We start from the raw sequence: 10,081 nt of genomic DNA, 5'->3' as shown, positions 1-10,081 counted from the left end.
TATTTGATTGACGTTGCCAAGCGCCCAATAGAATGGCTCGCTGGCAGAGAAGGGGCGGGGCATCCGATGACCGACGTTTCCTCACTCGGGTTGAGGGTTTTCAGCAGTTGGGGCTAATTTCCGCTCGGTGGTGGTGGTCTAGATTAAGTAGTCCTCCGCCGTCCTCAGCCGCCGTCATGTCCAACAACAACGCCAGCAACAACTTGATTGTCGCTCAAAGAGCCGTGAAGCAGCTCCGGTTGGAGGCCAGTATCCGCAGGATCAAGGTACGAAACCCTCAACACAACACGGAAGACTGAGCCGACTGTTGAATGGCGGAAACAAAGTGTCAGACTGGACTCTTACATCACAGGCTCAACAAAATGCTCTTTAAAAGTTACGCACAAGACCACCGGTGACTCGTGGACGTGGTTTATACACCGAAGCGTCTCCCGGGTTGTTACCGGCTGTCAGAGTGTCTTTAGCGTCTCGACTTTAAAGTGTCAGAAGTATCGAGCGAAGCGACGCGTTGATCAACGCTGAAGCTCGTCGGTGTCGGTTGTAGAAGTAACCGGGCATCTCTCGCAGTGTTACTCAGTAAACACACACGCACCTGTACCGCGCCGTTACTTGCAAATTATATTCAAAACAAGAAAAGGAGTTAGTTAGTTAGTCCGAGTATGTAAACGAGAGACCGAGTCCAGCTGGAGCTTTAGACTGAGGTCGAGTGTTCATGTTCATGTCTGGCTCTGCAGGTGTCCCAGGCCGCTGCTGAGCTGAGGAACTTCTGTCTGCAAAATGCCTCCAAGGACCCCCTGCTGGTAGGGGTGCCCTCCAGCGACAATCCCTTCAGACCCCCGAAGTCCTGCTCCCTGTTCTGAGGTAGGCCTGCGTCTTCAGCTGGGAGTACTACCTCCACAGTCACACTGAAAGTAGTCCACTACACTGAATGTAGTCCACTACACTGAAAGTAGTCCACTACACTGAATGTAATCCACTACACTGAATGTAGTCCACTACACTGAAAGTAGTCCACTACACTGAATGTAATCCACTACACTGAATGTAGTCCACTACACTGAAAGTAGTCCACTACACTGAATGTAGTCCACTACACTGAAAGTAGTCCACTACACTGAATGTAATCCACTACACTGAATGTAGTCCACTACACTGAATGTAATCCACTACACTGAATGTAGTCCACTACACTGAATGTAGTCCACTACACTGAAAGTAATCCACTACACTGAATGTAATCCACTACACTGAATGTAGTCCACTACACTGAAAGTAGTCCACTACACTGAATGTAGTCCACTACACTGAAAGTAGTCCACTACACTGAATGTAATCCACTACACTGAATGTAGTCCACTACACTGAATGTAATCCACTACACTGAATGTAGTCCACTACACTGAAAGTAATCCACTACACTGAATGTAGTCCACTACACTGAATGTAATCCACTACACTGAATGTAGTCCACTACACTGAACGTAATCCACTACACTGAAAGTAGTCCACTACACTGAATGTAATCCACTACACTGAATGTAGTCCACTACACTGAAAGTAATCCACTACACTGAACGTAGTCCACTACACTGAAAGTAGTCCACTACACTGAAAGTAATCCACTACCCTGAATGTAGTCCACTACACTGAATGTAATCCACTACACTGAAAGTAGTCCACTACACTGAACGTAGTCCACTACACTGAACGTAATCCACTACACTGAACGTAGTCCACTACACTGAACGTAATCCACTACACTGAATGTAATCCACTACACTGAATGTAGTCCACTACACTGAACGTAATCCACTACACTGAATGTAGTCCACTACACTGAATGTAATCCACTACACTGAATGTAATCCACTACACTGAATGTAGTCCACTACATTCTGCAGGCTGGTTGTGACCGTCTTAAGGATTATTTTCATCGTAGATTAGTCTGATAATTATTTTCTTGATTAAACGATGAACCGCTTTCTCTATAAATGAACAGAAAACAGAAAATAACATATATATATATATATATATATATACACACACATACGTATATATGTATACCTGCAGATCACATAATAATAAAGCAACCACTGAGGAATGTGTTGCTTTAATGAACTACATTTACCATCAACACTGAATGGACATCCAAATAAAAGGTGGAGAATTTCCCCTTTTTTCTTTTTTAATGTATTCTATCTGTTTATCTACAGCAGGAAGAAAGGTGGAGGATTTCTGAGTTACCCATGGAAGGCTTCCTTCACTTCTCCCTGATGACCAGCAGCTCCTCTTGATGATGCAACGTGGGACGGATGGGGTTCAGGGGACGGATGGGTTTTGAGGAGGGATGGGGTTCAGGGTAGGGATGGTGTACAGGGGAGGGATGGGGTTCAGGGGAGGGATGGGGTTCAGGGTAGGGATGGTGTATAGGGGAGGGATGGGGTTCTGGGGAGGGATGGGGTTCGGGGGAGGGATGGGGTTCTGGGGAGGGATGGGGTTCGGGGGAGGGATGGGGTTCGGGGGAGGGATGGGGTTCTGGGGAGGGATGGGGTTCGGGGGGCGGAGCTGCTCCACTTGTTTGCCAAATGTAATGGTGCCATAACTCCCATCTGTTACATTGAAGCAGGGCCAAACTCTCCATGTTCAGAACTATGTTGTTGACTCTAACCTGACTAATGATTAAGCCGTTCTTGGTTTACCTACTTTAACGTGTCCGGCTTCACTCTCCTGACCTCATGGTGTCTTTCTCCTGTCGGTGAAATTCAGCCCTTGTGATTGGCTGCTGAGAGCGCAACTTCCTCTTGCATTTTGTTTGGCAGGTCAAACATTAATTTAAACCAGGTGCTGCTCGAGAATCAGACCATTTTGTGTTCTATACACACAGTATACCCACAGTATATACACAGTATATATACAGTATATACAGTATATATACAGTATATATATACAGTGTATTGTAACGTGTGTCTTTAGGAAGCGTTAACTGTGTATGTGGCCAACAGACACACTGGTATCTTCTGAGCTGAGTTGATTGGAGTCTTAAACGATGTATTTGTGTGAATGGTGAAGGTGTTCCTCCTGTTTAAAGGTACAGTGACGTGGTGCAGTGACGTGGTACAGACTGGTGTCAGGCCTGTGGTTGTCTTCTTCTGTATATATTTAACAGCCTGTTTGTTCTAAATGTTCCTGTCTTTACTCACACTGTTGGACGGTGACTCCTGGTAGCACATGTGATGTACATCACTTTAGATACACCAAAGGCCAAACAGCACATGTGTATTATATCTTTTCTCAGCTTCCAGCTGTATGGAGTGAATCGTGCTGCAGTGACTTGTTGCGTTAATCGTTTTCCACACTGGAATCATATTCAATCAACCAAAACCTGTACTGCTGTTGATCTCGCTGAACTTTGCTACTTTGGGCAACTTTTTAAATATTAAACTACTTTTCCGGACACTAATCAATGCTGTGTGTGATTTTTGAATATCAATCCAAAAGTATCTCTTTTTAACACGTTTGAATTGTTTGAGACGTAACGTCATAAGCTTTTAGTTTGATTTTGAACACTTGAACAGGTGAACATGTTTCAGAGGTTCTGGTCTCTGTTTGATTTATTGTGGGTCAGTAACACTAATCTGTTCATCGTTAGGTGGAAGATGAACTGCTGGACTGAATGTACTGAGTTATTAAATGACTACGGTGGACATCTGGCGACACTGGGAAAATATATATATATATATTTTTATATATATATATATATATATATTTATATTTATATATATATATATATATATATATATATATATATAATATAAATGTCTAACGCTGATTTATTTATATTTGTAAGGAAAACAAACAAACTGCTGTTTGCTCCACTCCTGAAAACTGAATACAATAAAATGCTCAAATTGACTTGATCAGTGACGCCCACTTTCACATCATGTGACATTTGGGATTTTGATCCATTTTGATCCATTTCAGCTCCTCACCATCATCGTTTTAAAAACACTGGTTAATACTTTCACAACACGTCCTCAAGTTAAAAGTTTGATCAGAGTTATTTTAAATCCTGGAGCTTCGGTCTCGTCCTTCGTTGATGGTAATCAGCAGAAGTGACATCAGCTGGAACTAAAAGCAGCAGCAGCATCTGTCTGAGGAGGTTTCCCTCTTCTGCTCAGGTAAGGCTCTGGAGACAGGTGAACTGATCCATGGTCCCCGTAGTCATGCACTGGTATGTATGTCGTGTGTGTGTTCACATTGTCTTGACCCTGTTGTGGTACACGCTGGTTACATGTGCATGTGAGTGACACGTCCCCTTGTTGCTAACATGTGGACATGTTCTCCAGATGGCTTCCAGGTTTGGCCAGAAGAGAGTTGGAAGACGCTCTGAGTACTCTGGTAATACCGTCACCTTCTACCCCAAAAGCACCAACCAAAAGCCTCAGACCATGAATGCTGGAAAAAAAGCAATCCAATCCACACCACCGCTCACCACGATCCCTCTGTCCTTACTCCCCCTCCCCCTCCCCACCTTGTTGACTACAGACTCCTATCTGCTGGAGGATCCCAGCCCTTTGAGGGAGCTCCCTCACAGCGCCTCCTGGTGGGCTGACAGGGAGGAGCACAGGGAGCAAGGAGACTGGGTAACAATGAATGTAACGGGTTAATGGGTGAGGGTTGATGCTCGGTGAACTAAACCTCTATCATGTAGGAGCATCTGAAGGAGATGGATGAGCATGTGGCCAGGCTTCAGGACATGCTGAGCTGTGAACGGGCCAAAGTAAGTAGTGTGTGTGTGACAGACATTGTGGAATATGTTTCCACCTGAATTTGCACTATTCCCCTTCTCAAAACCATCTCCACCCTCTCGGCAGTGCACTCGTCTGCAGCTGCGGTGTAACCAGCAGGAGGCGGAGCTGAGGCTTCGAGAGCAGCACTCCAACCGCCTGAAGGAGCGAGTGTCTCAGCTGACTGACCGACACAGAGAGAAAGGAGCCTGTGAGACTCTCTGTCCCGTTACAGTTACATTCACAGAATATTCCCCCACAGCTGTTTGCTTATATATCAATTATTCACGCAACGTTTTCCATCTTGCATTGTTCTTCACAGCAATAGAGGTGTTGAACGTTCCGCCTGGAGGTCGAGGCAAACGAGAACAGCCAATCAAGTCGTTCCGGTCCACTGCCAGGTGCCTTGATGTTATCATCACTTTCTGAACGTAGCCTCCACACGCGTTCTCCACCTCTCGCTAATCCTGCTTTGCTCCCTCTGCGGTGTAGACGAGAGGAGGCGATGCTGCGTCTGATGCTGGAGCGCAGAGAAGCGGAGCTCAGGGAGGCGATGAAGCTGCGCCACAGCCTCACCACTTTACTTCATGCGCTCCGAGTCGACATGGAGCATGTGAGGATTTTTAACTTGAGGCCCGTTCTGGTTAATCACTAGAATTGGTCATATTGGGCCAAAGAAAGGATGATTTTAAAAGTTAACCATTAGTTAGTACCTGTCCATCGTATTCCTCAGCAGAGGCTGCAGCAGAGTTAGCCTAATACAAGGTCCATTTGTATTCCATTGTGGAGCTTGAACGTCCATTTAGACGTTCCTTCCTTGAACTTTTAAGCCACCTTGGACCAGACGTCCTTAAATTGTTCAAATCGGCTGAGGAAGATCCAGTACAGTCATCAACATCTCCCGAACGGCTCCTTCCATGACTTTGTGTTGATCGTTTCTAAAGGGCTGAGTCCAAGATGAGTATCTAAAATTACAAATCAGTTTGACTTTCTTTTTAAGACCCTGTCAGACATGGTGGCTGCTCAGGAAGAAGTCCCGACTGAAGACAAAGGGCTGGATCAGGCTGAGCGAGCGCTGGGTGACCATGTAACAGGAGGTGTGGTTCAGAGTTGGAGGCAGGTGCAGAAGAGACTCGGTGACGTCCCATCTGAAGGTAAACGCCAAGGATGGACAATCTTTGATTTGTATCTATGTCTTCATCGCTTGTTTATTTTTGCTAAAGCAATGCTTGAAAACCACGTGCCTGAGGAGTTTACTATGTGGTCTGTCTTGACTGTGGAGGCCACACTGGCGTTGACACCGACCATGAGAAGCTCCTGGCTCGACTAGAAGCTGAACTGAAGGAGAGTCAACAGCTTGTCCGACTACAGCAGCAGCTGCTGCAGGTTCGTTACACTTCCACACACAGTTTTCTTGTATGAGCTTTTGTCAGCCAGACTTAGAGACGCTGCTTTTGTCTGTCTTCAGGACAGCCTTGCTTCACCCGTCACCGCTGACCTGGCTGATTCCTACTTTCTGGAGGAGTGGGAACGTCTTCAGGTGCGCTGGGCAGAGCTTGATCATCAGCGGCGGACTTTTGAAAGGGAGAGGCGGTCCTTCACCGACGCTGCCATCCGACTGAGCCATGAGGTGACGAGACACTGGTATTAGTTTGCAAACTTGCCTCAAAGGGCTTTACACTTGGTGCATGAAGCCCTCTGTCCTTAGGCTCAATTGGACAAGCAGAAGAGGATCCCTCACTCTTTCATTGTGCTTTGTACTCCAGAAGATCGCAGCATCCTGGCTTAAGGCTGCTTGTTACTCTGTAAATGGTATTTTTTGTGTCTACAGCGCCGTGACTTTGAGCAGCAGAAGGCCTCTCTCCTGAAGCAGCAGTATCTGTGCGACTCCCCTCTGTCTGGTGAAGGAGCACCGAGCAGCAACACCAGAGAGAGCACAGCACTCGGTGAGCATGCAATTCAATTAAGAAGGGTGGAGCGGTGGGAGGAAAGTCCTTAACGCATTATGTGCATGTGACTTCAGATTTCTCAAGTTCGGGGCCCACTGGCGTATCTGACTGTCTCCCCATTACACCATCTTCCACCCAGTCAGGGGTAGCTGCTCTCTCTGGATCACATGAGGGGAGATTCAGAGTTCTAACCCCGAGCACCCCTGAGCTGTACTCGGCCCTCAATCTGTCATACAACTGCGGGTTAGTGAAGTCCTGCTTTCATAGCAATGGCAGTGTAGACAAAGAGAGAAATGAACCGTGAACAAACAACGTCTTAAGCTTCATGTGTTCACAGAGCATTCACTGTACTGTCAGTGGATGAGTGAACCTGGCCCTGTGTGCTGCTGATGCAAATTAACTTTTGTGGAAACTTTTCTCCACTTTGGCCCGAATGAAACTGTAGAAATGTTCACCAGAACCACTACTCACTCTGTTCTCCTCAGAACCAGAGAGGGTGATGAGCAGTCAGAGACCTGGGACGGCCGAGTAGACGGGACGGTCCAGAGACGACAGGCTGCACACCTAGACTGGTTCTATTAATACCGTTTTGATGATTAAAAACATACGGCACCTTATTTCCTCTTTTTAAACAATCAATAAAGGCTGATCATACTTGAATCCTTTATGTTGTTGTTATGCAGCCTGGCCAAAACGATATTTCTAGGACATATTTGGACGACTGTTTGGCATTTATTTTGACCTTTTTACTAAAGCAGGTTATAGAATGCTAATGCCACTTTACATACTATATATGTGTGTGTGTGTGTGTGTGTGTGTGTGTGTGTGTGTGTGTGTGTGTGTGTGTGTGTGTGTGTGTGTGTGTGTGTGTGTGTGTGTGTGTGTGTGTGTGTGTGTGTGTGTGTGTGTGTGTGTGTGTGTGTTTATATATATATATTATATTTGCTTGACACATTGTCCATTACTTACTTTGTTTAAACCAGGAAATATATTTGCCTTCGATAGTATAGAGGTAGACCGGAAACGTCTCCAATAATAATAATAATAATAACAATAATAATAATAATACAGTTTTCTGATGTGAAATATGAAGTACCTCAGGGCTCTTTTCTCGGTCCGTTGCTCTTCTCTCTTTATATTTCTCCTCTCGGTCAAATTATTTGCCGTCATGGATTAATTTCCACAGCTATGCTGATGATACTTGGCTGTTCCTATAAAGATGAATCACCATTATTAAATTAGCTAATAGCTAAATCTGGCACAGATAATCTTTCCTCATTTTGAGATTGTTGTTGTGGTCCTTGTGTGATATCCCAAAGTCAGGTTGTCAAGAATCTTGGTCTTGCATTGATTCATCTCTCCTTTGATTAAAGAGATCACAGACTGCCTTGTTTCACTATGCAACAGATCAAAGGTCTTAACTACCCATAGCTGATGCAGAGACCCCAATTAGCATGTTTGTATCATCCAGACTGGATTATCACAACATGTTGTTGTCTAAACCTGTTAAAGTCTTCAAATGGTTCAGAACGCTGCAGTTTAACAAAGGCCGTCTTCAGCAGTGAAGGTTGTAACTTCAAATAGTCAGAAAAATAGACGAGATTACAAACTCCTCAATGTTGCTGCTTAATATCATCCTATTCAATCTGAGACGCCTTGCTTTACCTCCCTAACCAGAATATTTTAAAGACTTATATATTAGGGAAAAAACAGAACTGTGCACGAGGGACCAAAACGTCATTACCCCTCTTATTTGATGACCTGCACGCGCGGTGCATGAGCTCATGCGATTGGCTGCTGGCACGGGGGAGGAGCGTGCCTCTGATCACCACTTGTACTCAATTACCAATTACCAACTTCAGAAGTTTGTGACGCGTGCTTAGCGCCCTATCTCTGCATCGTTATTACAACATCAACAACTCTATCGGATACTGAAGGGAGTCTGCGGACGAGACGAAAACATCTGGCCGAGAAGGAGCTAGAATGAATGGCATGGTTCGGGGACTCTCGCGTCACCTGCCGCACTTCATGGAGTCAGACAGCTCCAACTTCCAGCCCTGGAGAGACTACATTGGACTGTCGGACACAATCCGAGAGATCCTGGGCCGGCACACGGCCACTGAGTGCCCACTGCCAGCCTCCGAAGCCCGTCACTCAGAACCCGATGCCCTGTGCGAGCCACTGATGTCAGTGCGCATTAACGCAGTTTGCCGAAGCAGCGACCTCGGGGCAGACTGTGCGCCACACCTCTCCGCTGAATGTCCGCTGCCAGGCACTTTGGCTGATCAACGTCCGCCTGGTGGCTCGTGGTACGCTTCGAACACCTTTCGTGCCGATACACCTGACGCGGTAGATTCAAAGCTACTGCCCAGACCGCCAGGCTCCCGGGGACCGAAAGACCGCAAGAAAACCACTCGTTTCAAAACTCCGGACCCACCACTGCCTGCGTCACCTGAGCGCATGTTCTGCAGCTTCTGCAAGCACAACGGGGAGTCTGAGGTGGTGTGCGGGTCCCACTGGCTGAAGAACCAGGCCGGAGATGTCTCGTGTCCCTATCTGCGGCAGTACGTGTGTCCTCTGTGCGGGGCCACGGGGGCCAAAGCGCACACCAAGCGCTTCTGTCCGAAGGTTGACAGCGCGTACAGCTCCGTGTACGCCAAGTGCAGACGCTGAACCGACAGGTGGCAGGTAGCACTGAGACGCAGAAGGCTGAATCCTCATTTACCGTGTGTGTGTGTGTGTGTGTGTGTGTGTGTGTGTGTGCGTGTGCGTGTGCGTGTGTGGTTTTCATTTGCATGCTTTGGCACGTTTGCTGTGCAGCCTCTTCTCTAATGCTGATTGGAGTTATTTTGCAGCTGGTCTCTTTGTGGCCTAGCCTTCTCTACCCGCGTCCTTTAGCTGTTGTAGAGAACTTTGAACAACGACTGCCAGATATTCTGTTTGGGAGGAGAGAAAAACATGCGTTGAAAAAGATTTGTTTTACATATTTTTAAAACGCGGCCAGCTGATGTCGTTTCATATCTCCTGTCCATGCATTGAAGGATCCTACTATCACACCGTTCTGTACATTCATCAGTAATAACTTTACTACGTATAGGCTAAGCATCATGTGACCATGTTGGCATTTTAAATTTTTAACATATGAGTGACTTGTTCTTGTTCTGAGGTGTGGAGTGAATACCTGTTCCTAAAGCATGTTATTTTATTTTGAATATTGTACGTGTGGCTTTTCTAAAATGCCATTTCATCTGTAATGACTTGAAAAAAAAGTGTGAACAATTCTGTGTGAAATGATTGTATATCTGAAGTTATAAATATCTAAATTCACCACATCTCTGTGTGTGT

The 10,081-nt window shown here is 46.0% G+C and overlaps 3 protein-coding genes across 3 annotated transcripts; all 3 read left to right on the top strand.

Moving 5' to 3' along the window:
- Nucleotides 1–77: 77 nt before the first annotated feature.
- Nucleotides 78–2,362, top strand: si:ch211-286b5.5 (uncharacterized protein LOC100003596 homolog). The gene is made up of 3 exons (XM_068728935.1): nucleotides 78–266; nucleotides 735–861; nucleotides 2,214–2,362. The coding sequence occupies exons 1-2, from the start codon at nucleotides 177–179 to the stop codon at nucleotides 858–860; spliced, it is 216 nt and encodes a 71-aa protein (XP_068585036.1). The 5' UTR covers nucleotides 78–176; the 3' UTR covers nucleotide 861; nucleotides 2,214–2,362.
- Nucleotides 2,363–4,040: 1,678 nt separating this feature from the next.
- On the top strand, nucleotides 4,041–7,396 carry si:ch211-286b5.4 (afadin- and alpha-actinin-binding protein). Its single transcript, XM_068729001.1, has 13 exons — nucleotides 4,041–4,231; nucleotides 4,347–4,398; nucleotides 4,546–4,643; nucleotides 4,712–4,780; nucleotides 4,875–4,998; nucleotides 5,110–5,188; nucleotides 5,280–5,400; nucleotides 5,788–5,941; nucleotides 6,070–6,173; nucleotides 6,256–6,417; nucleotides 6,619–6,733; nucleotides 6,811–6,979; nucleotides 7,222–7,396. Exons 2-13 carry the CDS (start codon nucleotides 4,347–4,349, stop codon nucleotides 7,316–7,318), a joined length of 1,344 nt encoding a protein of 447 aa, XP_068585102.1. The 5' UTR covers nucleotides 4,041–4,231; the 3' UTR covers nucleotides 7,319–7,396.
- Nucleotides 7,397–7,528: 132 nt separating this feature from the next.
- nanos3 (nanos homolog 3) lies at nucleotides 7,529–10,053 on the top strand. Its single transcript, XM_068728963.1, has one exon. The coding sequence runs from the start codon at nucleotides 8,720–8,722 to the stop codon at nucleotides 9,407–9,409; it is 690 nt and encodes a 229-aa protein (XP_068585064.1). The 5' UTR covers nucleotides 7,529–8,719; the 3' UTR covers nucleotides 9,410–10,053.
- Nucleotides 10,054–10,081: the final 28 nt, after the last annotated feature.

The sequence above is a fragment of the Cebidichthys violaceus genome, unplaced genomic scaffold, assembly GCF_023349555.1.
Source record: "Cebidichthys violaceus isolate CVI_PGR_0920_01 unplaced genomic scaffold, fCebVio1.0.p SCAF_44, whole genome shotgun sequence".
NCBI lineage: Eukaryota > Metazoa > Chordata > Actinopteri > Perciformes > Stichaeidae > Cebidichthys > Cebidichthys violaceus.
The sequence above is the reverse complement of the archived record's forward strand: the minus strand, read 5'-3'. Positions and strand labels throughout refer to the sequence as shown.

Bases quoted from the DNA above. Each gene is read 5' to 3' on its own strand.
- nanos3 (XM_068728963.1), top strand. From the start codon at position 8,720: ATGAATGGCATGGTTCGGGGACTCTCGCGTCACCTGCCGCACTTCATG.
- si:ch211-286b5.5 (XM_068728935.1), top strand. From the start codon at position 177: ATGTCCAACAACAACGCCAGCAACAACTTGATTGTCGCTCAAAGAGCC. The intron at 267-734 runs GTACGAAACCCT...CTGGCTCTGCAG, and splicing joins CCAGTATCCGCAGGATCAAG to GTGTCCCAGGCCGCTGCTGA.
- si:ch211-286b5.4 (XM_068729001.1), top strand. From the start codon at position 4,347: ATGGCTTCCAGGTTTGGCCAGAAGAGAGTTGGAAGACGCTCTGAGTAC. The intron at 4,399-4,545 runs GTAATACCGTCA...TGTTGACTACAG, and splicing joins AAGACGCTCTGAGTACTCTG to ACTCCTATCTGCTGGAGGAT. The intron at 4,781-4,874 runs GTAAGTAGTGTG...CCCTCTCGGCAG, and splicing joins TGAGCTGTGAACGGGCCAAA to TGCACTCGTCTGCAGCTGCG.